General features: G+C 36.7%; 1 protein-coding gene across 2 annotated transcripts in view; it reads right to left on the bottom strand.

Annotated features, from left to right (window-relative positions):
* The window catches only part of EDIL3 (EGF like and discoidin domains 3), a 389,745-nt gene that overhangs the window by 193,310 nt on the left and 175,241 nt on the right, over positions 1–21,194 (bottom strand). For both annotated transcript variants that reach the window (XM_006734136.3, XM_006734135.3), the window contains one exon: positions 11,868–11,996. In XM_006734136.3, the coding sequence (XP_006734199.1) occupies positions 11,868–11,996 (129 nt within the window). The remainder of the gene's footprint in view (positions 1–11,867; positions 11,997–21,194) is intronic.

Raw genomic sequence — 21,194 nt, 5'->3', positions numbered from 1 at the left:
GTAGAGATAGCACACTCATTTGAGTATGTCATAAAAGATAATGGTGCCTTAGAGACACAGTGGAAGGGTAAGAAGTCATCAGAATCTGGACATTACGTTCTTTAAGTAATCACAGAGCATACAGGAGACAAGGGGTATAGACAACTCTTCTAAAAGAGTTTCATGGGGAAGGAGACAATTGAAACAATAGATTAACATGTTTTCATTCTCTCCTCTCTCTCTCCACTCTCCCCTTCCTTATCCCCTCCCTTTCACCCCCACTATGGAGAAGACATACACTCTTGATTACAAGACTTTGTTTTTAAAACTGAGACATCTAGTGTTCCCATCCTCTCAGGGACAAAATTAGCTCAGATAAAATCAGTATTTATTTTAGCTTTCAGTCCCATTTTTTTTACCATACTTAAAGAAAAAGCATTTTGAAAGCCAATCATGTTTATGAATATATAGAATTTCTAATTGTATGTAACACTGCATATATTAAATTGCCTGGATATCATCAATCTGGACCTAAAAGTAGGCAAAGGGACCAGTTATTTCCATTTCACATGTGAGGAAACCAAGGCTTAGCATAATCATTAGCTCAAGTTGATATGACTTGTTAATGGCATATAAGGCATCAAAGTTTGGGCCTCTTCTACAGTGAAGTTCTCAACCTGCTTCATGTCTTCCTTATTTAAATGAACTATACTCATTTTATTTAGAAAGAGTAAGAAGCAATTCCTTTATTTATCACTAAAAAACTTTTATCATATGGCTGAGGGGAAGAATTCACATTTAGAAATGTTCTAGTTTAAGATGTGTCTTATAAAATGATTAAAACATACCAAAAATCCAAGGGTAATTTATTTCAAAGCATATATTGCCTTAATTTTTCTAAACTTATAGGCTATGGCATGATTGCAAAATCATTTAGGAATTGTGAGATCAAAATCAATCAAGATACATTTTAAAGGCTGATGTTAGTAAATATCCACTCAATGCAATTGTGATTTCCGGGTTTCCCAATGATGTCCTCTTTTTCAAAATCATTATTGTACTTTAGTATGTAATTACATTAGTGATGATTTACATATCACTTCTATTATGTTTTCTTTAAAATATACTGAATATACTGTATTCTACTCTTATGACTTAGCTAATGTGAAAGATAAAGCGATATACAATACATCTAAAGACAACCAATTTTATGGGTTCTTTAAAAATCTTATGCATCTTAAGTAACATCTATATATTAAAGGCATTGATTATATATGTATATGTGTTTGTATTACACATCTTTTTAATCTTTAAAAGTTTAGAGTCTATGCTAATGATGCTGTTAAAAGCTAGAAATGAGTGTCAATAACAAGGCATACTAGAAATTATAACAATGTATTAATATTTTTTTAAAGACTTATTTATCTGAGGGGGGAGGGGCAGAGGGAGATGGAGAGAGAGAATCTCCAGCAGACTCCCCACTGAATGTGGAGCCCCACATGGGGCTCAATCTCAAGACCCAGGAGATCATGACCTGAGCAAAAACGAAGAGTCAGATGCTCAACTGATTGAGCCACCCAGGTACCCCAAAATTATAACAATGTATTATACTGCCCTAGTCTATGGCAAAAGTAAAAAAAAAGTTATGATGTTACTGAAACTCATTAGCAAAAAACAAATATTTATGATCCTAGTGGAATCCACTCCAAACTATTTTCCAAATCCAAACACTGTTCAGTTCTTCCCAAGTCCTCATTACCACCTCAGTCCTAGTCATCATCACCTTCCAGCTGGTCTCAGGTATTGCGCTCTTGCCCCAAACACAGCCTGTTCTTCAGCAGCAGCCAGAGGCACTCTCCAAACAGAAGTCAGTTCGTGGACTCCCTCTCACTCTTCACCCTCCAAAGGTGCCCTTCCACAATTACAACAAAATAAAAAGTCCTCTCTATGGCTTATAAGGCCCTACATGATCTGACACTTGACTACCACTCAGGCCTCTTTTCAACCCCTCTCCTCATTATCCACCATACTCCAAGCACAAAGCCCTCTTACAACTCTAGCATTTGCTATTTCCTCTGTTGTCTTGCCTGGCCCCCCTAACTTCATTTACCATCTCTGCTCAAACGTCAGTTGCTGGGAGAAAACTTCCTTGACCATGCCTAAAATAGCACTCAAACACCTCTGCTCTTTGTCTTTATCCTTATATATTAATACTTGATATTGTATAATATTACATTATCTTTTTAAAAACTTTTTTTATTATTATGTTATGTTAATCACCATATATTACATCATTAGTTTTTGAGGTAGTTTTCCATGATTCATTGTTTGCGTATAACACCCAGTGCTCCATTCAGTACATGCCCTCTTTAATACCCATCACCAGGCTAATGCAACCCCCACCCCCCTCCCCTCTAGAACCCTCAGTTTGTTTCTCAGAGTCCATAGTCTCTCATGGTTCATCTCCCCCTCCGATTTCCCCCCCTTCATTCTTCCCTTCCTGCTATCTTCTTCTTCTTCTTTTTTTTAACATATAATGTATTAATCTCAGGAAACAAACTGAGGGTTGCTGGAGTGGTGGGGGGTGGGAGGGATGGGGTGGCTGGTGATAGACATTGGGGAGGGTATGTGCTACAGTGAGTGCTGTGAATTGTGCAAGACTGTTGAATCACAGACCTGTACCTCTGATACATTATCTTTTTTAATTGAGATTTTTGTTGAGATAATTATAGATTCACATGCATTTGTAAAAAAAAATAATACAAAGAAATCCCATGTACACTTTACCTAGTTCCTCTCAATGGTTAACATTTTGCAAAACTGTAATATAAAAGCACAACTAAAATACTGACATTACTACATCAATCTTATTCAGATTTATCCAGTTTTACTTCTGTGCATTTGTATAAATGTAAGTAATTCTATATAATTTTATCACATATGTAGGTTTTCTCATCTATCATCCCAGTCAATATACTAAATAGTTCGAACACCACGAAAATACCTCATGTCCTCTTATAACTACATTCAGCTACTTCTCTTCCCAACACTTGAAAACTAATAATCTATTTCTAAAATCTTGTCATTTCAAAAAGTTAACATAATTAGAATCATCTTGTATGTATTGTTTTGGGACTGGCATTTTTCTTTCACTCAGCTTAACTTCCAGGAGATTTATCTAAGTTATTGGATGTATCAACAGTTCCTTCCTTTTCATTGATGAGTGGTAAGTATGCCATGGTATGTATATACAACTGTTTGCTTAACCATTCACCTGGGCATCTGGGCTGATTCTATTTTTGGCTATTATCAATAAAGCTGCTAAGAACATCCACATATAGATTTTTGTGTGAATTTAAGTTTTAATTTCTCTGGGATAAATGCCCAAGAGGACGATTGCTGGGCCATACGGTAAATTCATGCATCATAGTTTTTATTACCCATTTTCCCATCAGGATGGAAGTCCTATGATACCAGGGACTTGGTTATTTTGGATCAGTACTGTATCGCAATGTCCAGAACAGTACTTGGCACAGAACAAGGAGTTAACATATATCTGTTGGCTGAGTAGACTTCAGAGTCTTATGGAGCCAATGTGCACAGATGCTATTGCTTTTATAACTGATTAAAATGAAATGAGTCTGCAAAAAGACTCCCTGGGAAAAATGGTTGAGATGAGAGTAAGAGAGGTGCACCTCTGAGGTGTCAGTTTGAGCCCTAAATGGAAGAGCAGTTAGGCTGAGCAGCTGTGTGTATAAAGGAATGTGTGAGGCTTTGGAAAAAGTCACATGGCGTTCCAGCCCCAGGGAACACAGTAGAACCCGATGTTGTTAAAATGGCTTATAAAGCCTCAGATCATGTGCAGTTTCAGTTGCCTGGATGGCCACCAGCAGAAGACAGAGCAGCCTACTGCTTAGCAGTATTTTTAAGATGGGACCAGCAGCAGAGCCAGAGAGCTTATATTCTTTCCTAAGCACATGTTGGCAACCTGGCAAAATAGTAAGTAAGCTCCAAAAAAATGTGTCAAATGTGTAAATAAATAAATTGCTTCTTCACAGCGATTTGGTTAAGTTTTCAGGGGAGAATGAGGCTTTACATAGGGCACTGGGATGGACGATGGTAGTTCATAGAACAGAAATTTGGAAATCAATGTTAAGAGCACAAGCTGGGAAGCTTGGGAAATTTGGATTACATGCAAACAAATTATTTTTTTTAAACTGTATTTGTGGTACTACCTCTATTCCTGGAGATCCTTTATACGATAATGAGTCAATCAGTTTTAGAAGGTCAGGTCTATTAGTATAAGTACACCACTTTCATGAGTATAACCTTCTGGCAAAATTTGTTTAACGTGTTTTTATTCAGAGTTTGTTTTCCTGACAATCAAATTTCTTTTAATAAGTAACAGGAAAAAAAAGAATGTTTAACTGTTATTAAAAGTAACAATTTTCAAATATTTTGAGTTTTTGAATATGAGTGTCTTATTGCAAAAAATCACAACTGTGTCCATATTTGAATAGTGTAAATATCCATTATATATCTATCTCCCAAGATAGTGCTCTTTGAAAGGCTCCTGCCAAGGATGAAAACACAAAAATTAAAATGCCTTGGAACTCTGATAGATTAAGGGATAACATATTTAAAGAACAGTGAGCTAATATCTTTCTCTGGCCTGATTCTTTTAATCAGTTCTTGCTGTAAATGGTTGAAAATGACAAAATTCAATAAGGTTGCATGATTATACATTTAATGTGGGATTATGTTTGTGTATCCCAAGCTCGGTTTCTCTTTAAGTATTCCTCTGTTTAGTTTTTTTAAGGCATAGTAATTCCTCACAGTATGGTTCTAGAACACTGATTCCCAGCCTCGGTTGCACGTTAGAATCATCTGGGGAGATTTAAAACTCCTAATGCCTAGACGATACCCCAGACCAATTAAATCACAGTCTCTGGGGTGAGAGCCAGGCATCAGTATTTTTCATAGGTCCCCAAGTAATTCTAATGTGCAGCCATGGTTGAGAATCAGTGTTCTAGAATCATCTGCATCATTTTCACTAGGGTACTTATTAAGTCAGACCTGGGTCCACAATTATATGTATTAAATTGGAATATCTATATATGAGCAAAAGAAATCTAAATATTTATCTGTACTCCTAGATGCACACTAAGTTTGAGAACCTGTGGCTAAAGAGTTAAGGTGGCTAACACTGACCTGTAAAGTCACTGGTGAATAGGACAATTTGAAATTTCAGCCCACAATCAGAAAATCTTTTGGGGTTGGAGACAAGTCTATTTTGGAAGTCTCATTAGAGGTGTTTATTTAGCCAGTGTAGTTACATAGTTTGCAGGTGTCAGTAATAACTCCAGGTAAAGTTTCCACACAGTTTTCAAGTAAATATTTTATTAAGACAAACTGATCCTCTAGTGGAAAGCTAAAGTAAAGAGGCCATCAAGCCAAAAGCAGAAAGAGTAATTTTAAAAAATAATAATTAGTTATAAGAATTAAGGATGTTAAGAGAGGAATTCTTATAGAAAAGCATAGAGCTACAAATTGAGCTTCCCCTTGGCCCACCACTCATCTTTTTTCTTAAAAAAATTACAATTAAAATGTTTTTAGAGGAAGGGAAAAATTAAAGACCATTAGGAATCCCCATTACATTTTAAAATATTAGCCCAGTAAGGATAGTTAACACCTTAAAATATGTAAAGTATGTTCTCAAACCTCTCATCTGATCCTAACAAATATCCTGTCTAGGGAAGGATAACAGATTATTAATTCCAGTTTTTATAGAAGTGATATTTCCAGCATATAACATATTGTGAAGTTCTCAGTGTTTGTTAAGTTGAATTGAATTATTGGATAAGGAAGTTGAAGCACAGAACCATTAAGCGCTAACTGACCCTTCATCAATTGATCTAGAGACAGCTGCATCAAAAACCCCAGCATAATCCAGAATTCTTCCCTAACAGCATGGCTTCCTCCAGTAAAATTTGGAGAGTAAAGGCCATTTTTTAAGCCAGTTGTCCTTAGCGTGGTACACCTACGGACCATATGAACACTTTCAACTATATCCAGGGTACTGACCAAAGATTTTGATTCAACAGAGCGAGGTGAAACCAAAGTCTGTATGTTTACTAAGCATCACTTACCAGAGAAAACATGTAATTGACAAATATGTTATTAAGCCAATTAACAATGATCCTCAAAATGGCAAATATCTTTGGCTAACTCTGAGAAAAGTGAAATATTTAAGCTACAAAAGCAAAATGACTCACAGACCCATGCTCCATCAGCCTGGAATCATATCTTTTTCACCCAGAATACAACTTCCTTTTTAATCTTGATCATGTGGAATTCAAGTGCTTTCATTTTTTAGTCATTGAATCAATCTTTTGCCACACATCTTACAAAGCATTTTGATTTCCTTGCTGAATTCAGTGCAAGGTCTGTGATACAAATGAATGCCTGCTTTCAAGATGGGTATCATTTATTGTCAGTATTACTGATAAGTGTTGTTTAATGGTAGGTTAGAATTAATAGTACTCATAAAGTCATAATAAATATCTGATGTGAGACAAAAAAATAAAAATAAATACTGTTGAACATATGAATCCATTAATCAATAGGATAAAATTAAGAACACATTGGTTTATAATAGTTAGCATAACATATGAAGAGGAAAGTTTTAGATTCTATATTTTTCTGGCCAACTTCTTCAGTGGGTGAAGGGACTAGAAAGCATATTGTCTTCAGTGAATCAGATAATGTGGGCTACTTCTTTAAATTTTTTTTAATATTTTATTTATTTGTTAGAGTGTGAGAGAGAGCAGGAGCAGGGGCAGAGGGAGAGGGAGAAGCAGACTCCCTGCTGAGCAGAGAGCCCAATGTGGGGCTCCATCCCAGGACCTGAGCCAAAGGCAGATGGACACTTAACTGACTGAGCCACCCAGGCGCCCTTGGGCTACTTCTTTAAACCAATCCTTTTTGTTTCAGGGCTTGATGGGTACCTAGATGAGCTCTCCTTCCTTGAAGAAGAGGAACCAAGAAAATTTGTGCTTAGCAGGAATTGAAGGCTGGGAGCTGCGCATACATAGGGAAGAATGCTCAGAATGCTTTGAGAAGTAACATGGACAAAGAGTTCTGGGAATGAAGAAATTGTCTTTCCCTAAGGCATTAAATTTGTTTCTAGGCAACAAATAAAATATGATTACTTCTAGCCAGCCCAAAATGCAGCTCCCAGAAGAAAACTGCGTACATAAAAATGCCTTTCAAAAGTCTAACCTTTAGACAATTTTGGTGCTCAATTCATCCTATAATTTACATCTTATAATTTACACACACACACACACACACACACATGCATATATATACATACATATACATATATGTACCTGTGTGTGTTTCACACTATTCTAATGGTATTTTAAGAACATGTATAATTTGGTAATTCCATATAAAAAATAATGTGAATCATTACTAGTTTTATAAAATTACAACCTCTGCTACTTTCATGATCAAAAATGCACATGTAATGGCTAAAATCCAAAACCCTTACAGTAACAAATGCTGGTGAGGATATGGAACAACTGGAACTCTCATCCATTGCTGGTAAGTATGCAAAATGGTACAACCACTGTGGAAGGCAGTTTGAAGTTTCTTACTCTCAGGTGTCCTCTTACCAAATGATCAAGCAATTGCACTTTTAGGTATTTACTCAAGTGAGTTGAAAACTACGTCACACAAGACAAAAGAAAAACCTGTACATAAATGTTTATAGCAGTGTTTTTCATAACTGCCAAAAAATTGGAAACAACCAAGGTGTTCTTCAATAGGTGAATGAATAAGCAAACTGTGATACATCCATAAATTGGAATATTATTCAGTGGTTTTTTTTTAAAGCTATCAAGACATAAAATGACATGGAGGAACCTTAAATATATATTGCTAAGTGAAAGAAGTTAGTCTGAAAGGGCTCCATACTATATTATTCTAGCCACATACACTGTAGGATTCCAACTACATGACATTCTGGGAAAGGCAAAACTGTAGAGTTAATAAAAAAAAAATCAGTGGTTGCCAGGGCTTTGGCAAGGGAAGAAGGGATGACTAGGCAGAGCACAGAAGATTTTCAGGTCAGTGAAACCATTTATGAGGCTATGGTAGATACATGATATTATGTATTTTTCAAAATCCATAGGGTTGTATAATACAAAAAGTGAACCTTAATATAAACTATGGACTTTAGATAAAAATAATGTATCAATATCATTTTATCATTTATAACAAATATACCATATTAATGTGAATGTTAATAATGGGGGAAACTATGCAGGCAGGTGGAGGGATAAATGGGAACTCCCTGCTTGATTTCTCTGTAAACCGAAAACTATTCTAAAAACTAAAATCTATTAATTAAAAAAAATCATGTGTAGATAATATTAATGCTGGCACTGGAAACATTTTTTTCTAATTTGTAACATATTGACAAAATAGTTATTAAAGTAAATCTATTAATTATGTATTTATCATTCCTGTATCATAAAACTTAAAATTCTTTAACTATTTAGCTATATTCCAAAAGATATTTAATTCACATTCTGCCATACAGAACTAAATTAATACCTCCCCCATATATGGATGCCTGAAGAATTTTTTTCAATCCTTTTTCCAAATGAAATGTTCATATTATATTGGTACATTTCTCATTTTCATTGAGTTTCAATATAGTTTTGATTTGCAAAAACCGTAATAAATAATTTGCCTATAATATATTATGTAACTGAAAGCTGATTACTTTCAGCTACTGAAAGCCTTGTGCAGTATTTCTCAAACTTCAATATGTGTGTGGGAGTCTATTGGGGATCATTTTGAAAAAAAAAAAACAAAACTGATTCTGATTTAGCTGGTGTGAGGTGGTCCTGATAATCTACATTTCTAACAAGCTTCCAGGCAAGCCTAATGTATGACCTCACACTTTGAGCAGCAAGGTTCTAGAGCATATTTGGGCCATAAAACTATTACCATTGTGAAAAATTAACCCAAATACCTAGCAGTTCTTACAAAGGATTAAAGAGCTGTTTAAAAAGAGAGAGAGGCTTTTTTGTTTTTCCTACCTAAAAAAATCTCTCAGGGCTCCAAGAACTTCTAAATCTGCTTTCCCAATATATAATCCTTTTCAATTTCATCATAAGGAGAATGGCTTGATAACCTTTGTACAGTGAGCAAGCTAACCATTTAGCCATAATACTCTCCTGGCTCATATGAACCAAAGACCATCTATCTCTAGTTCAATTTCTCGATTTGTATGTCTTCAATCGCAGAAATGTCAAACAACTGGCTCAAGGTCATTTAACCAATAACTGTAAAGGTCAGGTCTAAATCTAGGTCTCTGATTCCAAATCCAGTCCTTTTCCTTCCATTCTCTGTTCTTTCTGATAACCATGCACTTCAGAGAATAGGGTCTAGTTTGTTGAGATCACAAATCCCAGCTCTGAATTGAATCTCTCAGCCTCAGGCTTCCCAGGGCAATTCCTAACATGGGTTTAAAGTCTTGTGGGGAACCAGATGCAGTAAGGGAGAGAATTTTTTTATGTTTCAAAATAAGCTTTGAAATTCAACAAAATTATGTGAATTAATGAGCTTATTTGAATATGGTATAAGGTATGAGAGAAAAGACTTGGATATTCCACCATGGGAGCAGGGCCAAGAATGGTTTGTTCTATTTCTCCAAACCTGATGGTTCTCTTGAAAGAATTCATAGCTAACATAGCTAACATAGCTAACATGTGGGAGTCAGAGGCAGGTGGACACCTCCCCAGGACCCTGTCCAGAGCAACCTCCCTTATACCGGGATAATCAAATGATGACTAGATGTCTTCAATGGGACTTCTAAACTATTAAAGATAATGGAAACTAAATGTTTCTTCACAATATGAAGAAAACAAGGCCCAGAGATGTGAAAATAATGTTGTACCATTGTACAGATATAATTAGTTGGAACTCAGATTTGGAGTTTCTCGACCTCTAGTTTAAGGACTAGCCCCAACTCCACACTGACATCAGCAGTAGATTAGGGTTAGAGAATTAATCAATATGAAATATTTAAGTGACATTAGGGTCTATACATGCCTTTTAAATACTGTCCTTCTAAGGATTTCTAACAGTTTGAATCTTTGTATACTCTTACCCTCTCCCTCCTAGAGCCCTGCAGTTTAGGAAAGAAAAAGTTAGGAAGATCTGACCTTGGGAGAAATTCCTGCCTCAGAACTTTGGACAGCATCCCACTATGAAAATTCTGTTCTCATCTCAAGGGGGGGATTCCTCTGTAAGTGCATGTGTGTATTGGATGCAAGTGGCTCTGAATTAAGGTACTCAACTGGGTGGCCAGAATCTCTTCCTCTGAGCACCGATCTGACACCATATCACAAAGATTTGTAAATACGTAAGGACAGAAATATTCTCTTCATGGGATTAAGTGAATATCAAGGCAGCCAAGATTTTGGGCTCCCATGTCTATCTGCTTGGGGATGTTCTGAGGTGTTTGTGTGTGAAAGCTGAGCAATGATGCCACAATGAGGGAGAATCAGCCTTGGCAACTCAGGCCCCAGTCTGAGAAAAATCAGTAGCCACTTAGTTCCTTGTGGGCGATCTGAGCTCTTAGAGATAATTACAAGCAGTTTAGGTGCCTGTTTTAAGGAGCACAAATGCCATTATAACAGGCTTCTACAGAAATTTTATAAATTCCCAGTTACAGAAGGCTCCAGAAAAATACATTAAAAGTACATTATGTCCCCATCGTCTCAGAGCCAGGAGGTACTCTATGTTTTTTGCTGGCGGTTGGAAATCTGGCTCTGGCTGACACATCCAACTTTGGTCTTAACCATCACTCCAGTATTTAGAACTCATATATTCATTCCTCACTCTTCCTACCATGTGCCATTCCTCTGTTCCCCTCCTTTTTTTCTTTTAAGATTTTATTTATTTATTTGACAGAGAGAGAGACAGCGAGAGAGGGAACACAAGCAGGGGGAGTGGGAGAGGGAGAAGCAGGCTTCCCCCGGAGCAGGGAGCCTGATGTGGGGCTCAATCCCAGGACCCCGGGATCATGACCTGAGCTGAAGGCAGACACTTAATGACTGAGCCACCCAGGCGCCCCTGTTCCCCTCCTTCTGATCAAAATCCTCTCCCTCCTTCAAGACTCAGCTACCATGTGACAGCCTCCGTAAGGGCCTGCCCTGACAGCATACTGTTCATGGTGGCCTCCCTGCTCCACCCTCTTCAGCAGTTAAGGACCCCCAACACTCACTTGGCATTTATATTGAGGCATACTTCTAAGAAGGCAGCATCACAAGCAGACCTATTTTGTTTAACTTCCCAGGATAAATAAAACCTGGGATAAGAGAGAGAAGCCCAGATAACATAGTTGTTGAACTTTCAAAGATTTTCACACTAAAAATGCCAACATGTAAGAAGGAGGGAACTGGCTTATAGATAGAGCCAGGTGGGCAGTTTTCTTTTCTTTTATATCTCTGAACCTAATCAGAATAATGTCTGGGAAACTTTAAGAGTATAGTTGCAGGACAAATATGAAAGAAAGAGGCATATAGCAATTTAAAATAAAAGGCAAGATTTTGCAAGTATAGCTGGAGAATAATGAAAAAGAGTCAACACAAAACTACTAGCCCCATACACCACTGGGAGGATTGAGACATAGTCCAGTCCCTCAGTGGGAGATGTGGTGTATTCAGTGGGAGAGAAGCAGCATTAGCCAACTCTCAGGGTTCTTTGCTGTGGGAAGCTTCTATCAGTCTACTACCAACAAGAATGATAATGACTTGTATACTTTGCAATCAATACTAATAAAAGCACAATGACTGTGGATGACTTACTGTGCTGACAGTGAATCCCATTAAATCCTCGAGGACATTTACAGACGTAACCTATGAATGTGTCCCCTCGGTACGCTTCACTTATTTCACAGGTTCCTCCATTATGGCATGGATTAGGAATGCAGGGACCTGAAAGACAGAAGAAAAATTGTTGCATGATGTGTATGCTTGAAAGGAGATACTGGGCCAACCTTTAGCAATTAACAATTTTATAGAGAAAAGTGTCCTGGATATTAGTGGTATAGGAAATGGAGTAGTTGTGTGGGGCTCTGAGACTAACAGCCTGGGACTGAAGACTGGCTTCCTGGCTTTCTAGCCGTGTGGTCTTGGAAGATTTATTTCACTTCTCTGTGCCTCAATCTCACCTTCGGTTAAATGTCAGTATTAGAAGAATCTATCTCAAAGGGTGATGATACAGATGAAAAGAATTGGTATATTTAAAACACCCGAACAGTGTCTGATGCATATTAAGCGGTCAAAAAGAAATATTAGCACAGAGTAAAATATTGGTATTAAGTTCTCCAAATTGTGAAATATCTTCTGCATGTTTCAAAAGTAATACTGAATGGCAATTTCTGGAGTTATGAACACTGAAGAGCTTTTATAAACCTGTTGGTAAAAATAGCATAAACTTGCAAATGACTGTAACCACATAGTCCAAGGGAAGTGGATATTTGGTTGCAATAGTTTTATTGACTATTTATGGATTTGTAGTGGGGCATACTTCTGTGAACCACAGTTTTTTCCCAGTCTATAAGAAGTAGCTCATCAAGTTACAAATATGGGGAAAAACAGGGGCAAAGGGAAAGGGAGAGAAAGTCTCAAGCTGACTCCCCGCAAAGGGCAGAGCCTGACACAGGGCTTGATTCCAGGAAACTGAGATCATGACCTGAGCTGAAATTAAGAGTTGGCAACTTAACCAACTGAACCATCCTGGCACCCCCGGCTCATAGTCATTTTTAAGCTTTGAGAAAGTAACTTCACCAGCATGAAGTACCTGTGACAGCCAGTAGAAGTGTGGTGTCTGATCTCCCTTGGAGAAAACCAGCTGTTAGCACTATGAGGGTATAGACCTGGGACAGTCCTGCCTAACTCAGGACTCCTCTAGTGCACATTTTTTACTCTGGGGTGCCCCTTTGGTGTGGCTGAGATTTTCGCAAATGGCATGGCAGTGCAAGGCTCTTTCTATGCCATCTTCCTTCCTTCCTATTCTCTTTTTGGAGGTGACATGTTTATGTCACAGTCTGAAGGCTCATCCTACCTACTCTTGCTTCCACTCCCCCACTCCCCAGTAAATCTTTTACATCTCTAATTCTTACAGTCTCACAGTTGGCTTACTGTTGGCTTCTTTGGAGGATGCTAATTGACTCGGGGCAGAATCCAGACTGGACAATGTGAAGAAGGGAAGAGAGAAGTTGAAGGAAAAAAAAGCTCTCCCTGGAAGATGAAGAAAGGTCAAGGAAAAATGTATAGTATTCTCTAATTTTGTCTTTTTAAATTTTGTTTAACTGAAGAGACTAGAACACCTTTATGAGTGAAAGAAAAGCCACTGAAGAGAAAGTTAGGATGTGCATATTAGAAAAGAAAGAAGGGTAATTAAACTGTCCACTATGTACGAAAAGGTGAATGCCTGAGTCCTGGAGGAAGATTAGTCAAGAAAAGGAACAAGTAGTTTTAGCAGAGAGTTGGGGGGGGTAGTGATAGGGCTGGGCACAAGAATAGTAACAACTTAAAGCAACTGGGTGAGAGTTCCACCAGGCAAGGCTGTTGGAAGAGTACAATGGTAAATGGCTCCTCAAGTATTAGTCAAAGCCATTTAAAGACTTATGGAGACAAAGGCAATTGACCATCATCACTTTGAGCAGTGCAATAGAGTGTCAATGACAGGAAGCACTTAGGGGTTGGGCAACATTGTCTTGCACTGAGCCAAGACTTTGAAATTTGATTCCTTTCTCCAGCAACTGTTTTTGAAACTCAGTTTCTTCTAGTTTAAAATTTCATGAAATTCAACAGCAGTAGAATCTAATAAGAATATGCATGAAATAGAAAACAATGTGGCAACCCTATAGTGTCTGGACCTTGTCGATAGGGCTTAACTTTCAAACAGTGAAAAGAAATTAGTGTATCTGTGTATTCTCCAGATACCTTCATATCAATTGAAAACAATACACAGTAGCTTTGTGCTGTGCACTATATGTAAGTTAAACTAACCAACACCTGCCCTAAAGGTCGTACACTATCAATGTTTAAGACAGGAAGAAGGTTCAACACCAATGATCACTTTTGTGGCAATTTGAATCAGGTTTCTTCCATTACTAAAAGATGCAAAGCATGCCACAGAACTTATCTATCCTCTTCTTTCTCAGTTTCTATTTCTTCCCTCCTCCAAATTAATTCACATTTGATGGTGCCTTACAATCTACAAATTCTTTTCACATAAATAATCTCATTTATTTCTTACAACTCCATGAGGTCATTGTCATTACCATTAGCTTTTACATTAAAAAAAAAAAAAAGGAAGGGCAAAAATCTTAGATAATGTTTCTCAAATGAACATCTACGAGTGATGCATTTAGGACTCAAATTAACAGTCTGTGATTCCAAAACCTACATTTTTTAGAGACTGAAAAGTTGGGGAAGGGAGAATGAAATAAAAATGATATTAGAGTTTTGATTCATCAGTTCACTTCAAAATAAGAAAAACCATGACAGGTTTTTTAGTAACTGATAAGTGACAGCCATGTATATAACTGCTAGAGAAAAAAATACATGTAAGTAATTACACTGAAAGAATTATGCAATTTTTTTTCTTTTTGAGAATTATGCAATTTTAAAGAAATAAGAAGCCTTAGAGATCACCTAATCCAATCTCTCAATTTTGCAGATAAGGAAACAAAGCCTAATAAGAATTCAGTGATTTCTCAAACTAAAAAAGAAACAAACAAACAAAAACAAACAAAAAAACCTAATGTAAGAAAAGGTGGGTTTAAGGATTTGTATCTAGGAGGAAAAAAGTTATTAAAACCAAAATTGATTAAGTTATTCTTTTCCCCTTAAGAGAGTGATTTAATTTATATCAGAGAGGAAATAAACCTTTTCTATGCTCTCTTCCTCTTATAAAGCTGGGTGAGGGAGGGATTTAAAACAACAACAAAAAAGACTGAAACAGAAGACCTCTGCCAGTTCTTAGAAGCAGTTAAAGCCACCATTCCAAGGAAGGTGGTCTATGAATGTCACTTTGAAGAACAAAAGGTGAATATGAGCCTGGAATAGAAGACTCCATTTACTCAAGCCCACAACACCTTAGGAAAAGTAGAACTTGACTTGAAGTTGAGGATGAACTAGTGGCTCTGCATAATAAAGGGGAGAACTTAGGAGCGGATGGAGAACATCCAGAAGAGGAGATCCCAAAAACAGAGCTGGAAGTGGACTTGAAGGACAGAAAGGGGTCAAGCAATATGTTGGGAAGCCGTAATAGGTGAAGAAAAGTAGCTAGCAAGAAACCATGGTATCTAAAATTCAGAATGTACATCTCTGTACATTCATGGTATCTAAAAGTCGTTAGCACAGCTGCTATGTGAACTGTCTCTGTTGGAGCATCCAGATCTACACTCAAGTCTGCTAGACACACAGACCTGTGTGTGGTGTTTGGGGAAATCAAGGGGAAAGGGCTATGCCATTCGTCTGGCTCATACTGGCAGAAAGGAAGAAGCACTACAGCACATGAAGCCCAAGGGATTCAAGAATCCAGTGGATACAGAAATCTGAAGACAGAACTGACAGGGGTATTTAAAGTCCAAGACACTCTGGATATTTCCTGAGGGCATAGGTGAAGCCTGTCCAGCAGTCTTGGTGCAGCCTCTGGGATTCCCAAAAGAAACGAGATAGAGCACTAGAGCTGATTTTATTTACAACCCAAAGAACATCATGCTGACATCTGAGTTTCAGAAAAAGATGACCTGCTAACAGAGGTTATGATTGTGGTTATTTTTCCTATTCTGAGAAATTCTATGATTTTCATTTAAAGGGTAAGGATGAGGTAAAGCAAATGGCTCAAGGATTTAACCTTTCTAGAGTGCTTTAAATGCTAAGCAACATGAAGTATACATAGTATTCTTCAAAGAATATATCTTTGTTTTTTTTAGAGGCAAGAAAACAGGCTTACTCACAGAGGGTAAGTAACATGCCTAACTGGAAAAGGCAAGATTTTAACACACTCCACCTGACTATACATCTCTGTACTTTCCATTAAGCCACACTCCCTGCCATATTGAAGATCTGTACATTAATATGTTAATCTTGACAGATGACAGGATCAACATGAATTCACTAAGCATGTTCGTATAAATAATGCAGGACTCCAAAGCATTCCTAAATGGAAATATTTCAGAGTGTTTTCAGCAAATGGGTTAGGGTGTCTTAGATATTATGAATATAGATAGAGATAGGCTCTACTATACTAACAGTGCTCCATTTCAGCTATGTTTGAAATCAACTGTCAAACATGAATATCTTCCCAATATTATTTTGTAATCACATATTTTGTATGTATATACTCTTGCTTGTTCTGTGAGGATAAGAAAGAAAGTGACCATGCCCGACATAGACGTTTTGTTTGTTTGTTCCTAATGATCATACTATTAAACTCATTGTACGCCTCGTACATACTCTTTTGGAGTACTCATGATAGAGTGTTGAAATGAGTGGTTACATCTCCCTTTTCCCCAGTAAACCACAAATTCTCTGTGGGAGGAGTCACAGTCTGCACATAGCAGGTGCTTGATACATTCTGAATAAACAAGGGTATGGCAAAGTGAGTGATGACCATTTCATCTTTTGCCCAAACCCTATTCAAATTGAGGTTTATAAGATATCAATATCTTTGGCTTTTCATTTGGTAATTAATTAGGATACTTTCTATAACTTTTCTACACCTTTCAAGATTCAAATTCCTTAAATTTGTAATTGGGTTCCAATATTTTTTGTCTCTAATAGGGCTTAAGCTTCAAGAATATTGTATCTGTAAAGTATTACAATAGTAAATAAAAGATCATTAGAATGTAAACTTTTGCATAACAATTACGTGTATCTTAATTTTTGGCAAATGTGGAATCAAGAAAAACGTAACATTGTATAATCTCATCAACAGTGTTTTGGTCTTTGGTATTTGTAAATAAAGACATTCACTTAAAGCATTAGCAAGATGAAATAATTAGAATATATAAATTAGTACATAAAGATTATAAAATAAATGTAGCCCCAGGTCTCAACTCACATGGAAGCCAAAAAGTTTTGTAGTTGGATATTAAATAGTGACAATTAAAATATTTATCAACAGTTTCCAGATTTCTTTCTCCAAGTGGTAATTGGGCTAAACATATGAGAATTAGAGATCTCAGGAAACTCCTTTCTGTTTTTGTGTTTTCCCCCATCCAATAATCTCATCTATTTTGATACTGAAAATAAGTATCATTTAAGGTGTTGGCACACTGATAAAGAAAAACCATCATCTACAGTGTATATTGTTGCTTGTACTATGAAGGTAAGAAAAACAGTGGCCCTGACCTTGATCAACATAGAGCAGTTTGGGAGTTTTGTGGTTGTTCTAATTTCAGGTTAAATAACATTATTCATTAGGAAACTATTATGTGCTGAGCACTCTACTAGTAATTTGGATAAATACTTTCAAGGGAATTAAAATTATCAGCAGCTGGAAGAGTAAGCTCACAACACAAGAAAATATTTAGTCATCCAGTTTATGCACCTCACTTTTTAAAAGTAATTTTAATGGTTATCCTTTACTGAAAATATAATATGCTCAGTATTTATAAATATATATATTGTATATATTTGTACAAATATATAGATTTGTAACTATATATATTTGTAACTATATACATTTATTTTTTTATTATGTTATGTTAATCACCATACATTACATCATTAGTTTTCGATGTAGCGTTCCATGATTCGTTGTTTGCATATAACACCCAGTGCTCCATTCAGTACATGCCCTCTTTAATACCCATCACCAGGCTAACCCATCCCCCCACCCCCCTCCCCTCTAGAACCCTCAGGTTGTTTCTCAGAGTCCATAGTCTCTCTCTCTCTCTCTCTATATATATATATATACATATAAATTATATTTATATAGTTTATATAATGGTTTGATGGTTTCTGGAAACTTAATTCTAGGTTTCCTTAGTGAAATCATATTAACAAATGCTTGCAATATGGCTACATTCTTCACTTTTACTGCCAAAACTTTAGTATATTTAGGCCTTTTCTGTAACATGTAAATACACACACACACATATATGTATATGTATATATTCTATATCTCATTTGTTTTCAGATTTTGCTCTGCTATAAAATTGTTTTCAAAGCTGTGTATAAGTCGTGTGTGTCTTATACACAGCTTTGAAAACAATTTTATAGCAGAGCAAAATCTGAAAACAAATGAGACTTATTCAACAACTTAGAGCTTGTAAAAACAAAAATAAGATAAACAAAGGTGATCTTAATTCTTTTCCACTTTAAAAGTCTGTTTTAAAAAGTTTGCTTCCTTTTGTGTAACAGGTACAGAATGGTGATTACAAGATTCCGTTCTGATTAGTATTCCTAAAAGTCCAAATCATCTGATAAGACAATAGCACTAGGTAATATCATATCACTTTTAACAATAAAAGCATAAGTGGACTTTTAAGATACAAGAGGCTTCAGGAAGTTTTAAAATCAATAATGCTCTAATACTTTTATAGGTAATCTTTAAGTAGCTCTTAACACAATGGGGACAGTATATGATCAATATTAATGAACAACTGGATTCAACAGCATGCTTTCCAGGCATTTTTATGTAAGCTCATATTAAGTATGTCAACAAGATTAATTGCTCACAAAAGTAATGGATCTATATGGTTTGCTACTTTTCTGCATCTACCTTCTCATAATTCCAACAGCAGAGAGTTGAATTCATTTCTATATGTGTAACATGGTTAGCTTTTCACACATTCAGCGACTATGCCCCAAATCATGAATTCCTTACAGTGTAGTGTGTAAGCAGATTATTAGGAAGTAAATAGGTTAACCCTCTCTTGTGATTATGTGTACATAGACTCAGTCAATTTTACAAATTATTCTCCCAAAACACTGGCTCTTAGATATTAAAAATAAATGTACATTTTAAGTTATGTTATGAGGAAATACCAATCCAGCAATTGCAAAAGCACCGTTTCACAAACTGTTCCCATAGGAAGAGTTATTACCCAAAGTTCACTTCAAAGTCTGGTCTTAAAACCACAGGAAAGTTCTCTTATCATAGTGTTGTTTTTACATTTAATAAGGTTTGAGCATTTTGGCAGTTGCCATTTTGAGCCACTGCCACTTTATTTTAAAACTAGTTTGAAAAAGAAGGAATTATTCTGGGAACGTTGACTTGATTGATGTTTCCAAACCATTTTTTACTCTTGTTATTTCTCCTTCTCCTCCTCCCCTCCCTCCTCTTCCCTCCTCCTCCTCTCTCTTTGAAATGTAAAGTGCAAATTCAGCCATTTGAGGAGAAAAATTATCTATGGGTATTTTATACATATAAAGATGAGTAAACTATAAAAAAACCTAAAGCGTTCCATTTTAGAGGAGAATATGCAAATGTAACAAATTGTTCTTTAAATGTAAAAATATTTGAGTAGATTATGAAAATTGAAATCTGAGGCTAAACAGAGTTGTTTTTATTTTTGTTTTTGTTTTTAAACACCTACAGATAAACTTTCTCCTCAAGAGTTAATGCTGAACTCTTTATATATTAATTGTCCACAGGAAAGCACTGTGATAATTAGTGGCTAAAGAAGTGTCATTAGGGTCCCTACATAACAAATTACTGCAAAATGGGTGGCTTTAAACAACAGAAATTTATTCTCTCAAAGTTTTATAGGCTAGAAGTCTGAAATCAAGGTGTCTGGATGGCCATACTCCCTCTGAAGGCACAAGGGAAAAATCTGTCCTTTTCTCTTCCAGCCTCTGGGGGCTCCTATAGTAGCATGACTCCAAAATCTGCCTTCAGTCTCATACGCCTTCTTCCCTGTGTTTTGTATGTTCTCTCTTCTTCTTAGAAGGACACCAGTCATTGGATTTAGGGCCCACTCTAATCCAGGATGATTTAATCTCAAAACTCTTAATTACTTACATCTGCAAAGGCCCTGTGATGAGGTGAATTTTGTTCCCCCAAAATTCATGTTGAAGCCCTAACCTCCAGTGTCTCAGGATGTGACTGTGCTTGGAGAGAGAGACTTTAAAGAAGTGATTAAGGTTAAATGAGGTCATATGGGTGGGCCCTCATCCAACCCAACTTCCCTTATAAGCAGAGGAAATTTGGACACACCAAAGAGACATCAGTGACATGCACACACAGAAAAAAAGGCCATGTGAGGACAAAGCAAGAAGTTGGCTGTCTACAACCCAAGGAGAAAGGCTTCAGGAGGAACCAAATCTGCTGACACCTTGATCTTGCCCTTGGAGACCTGTGAGGAAATGTATTTCTGTTGTTTAAGCCACCAGGCTGTGGAATTTTGTTATGGCAACCCTAGCAAACAAACACATACCCTATTTCCAAAGAAGGTCCCAGTCTGAGATTCCTGGTAGACATGAATTTTGGAGAGGTACTCAAACCACTACAGTCCCCAAGTAGTTGTTTTCTTACAGCAATGCAGATGGTTAAGGAAACCAGAGCCCTCATTTATTGTTAGAGTTGGCTGGCAAGGCACTCAGATTCATCAACAATTAACAGCTTAGCTAAAACTAATTTTACTTGGCTCTCATCACAAGATCAAGAGAACATTTTAAATTTGGAGCAGTGCCTAGGAAGAGTGCAGAATGGCTACCTATGTGGCATCAAGGAGGATCTGGCACTACAAGATAGAATGAAGTACCAAAGAAAGAATTAAGATTTCTTGGGGCTGATCTTTACCCACTTAAAACTTTTGTCTAGAGTTGGGTGTGACTTTTAAAAAATTAATTACAAACTATAGCAAAAGGATCTATCATTTTACAAAGGGATAACTATTGCTATTGCCACATTTTATCATGCAGCACAGCCTCTCATCCTTCCCCATGTCTATTCATCCTGCACTACTGCCGAAGAAAGATTCCTAAACCACCACCCACTTAATGGAAAGTCTCAGCTTGGAATGTTTTATTAAGCAAATAGAAATCTGTCTCATTACTCTCCAGTCATAATGCACACACATTTTTTAATCCTCCAAAAATGCTATCTTGAAACACCTTTAGCTAACCAACAATATTTGCTGACTGATTGTATAGTTTTATCATTAA

Source organism: Leptonychotes weddellii, chromosome 7, assembly GCF_054177405.1.
Source record: "Leptonychotes weddellii isolate Sample4059 chromosome 7, ASM5417740v2, whole genome shotgun sequence".
NCBI classification, from domain to species: domain Eukaryota; kingdom Metazoa; phylum Chordata; class Mammalia; order Carnivora; family Phocidae; genus Leptonychotes; species Leptonychotes weddellii.
Note: the sequence above shows the minus strand (reverse complement) of the source record. Positions and strands in the feature narration are given on the sequence as shown.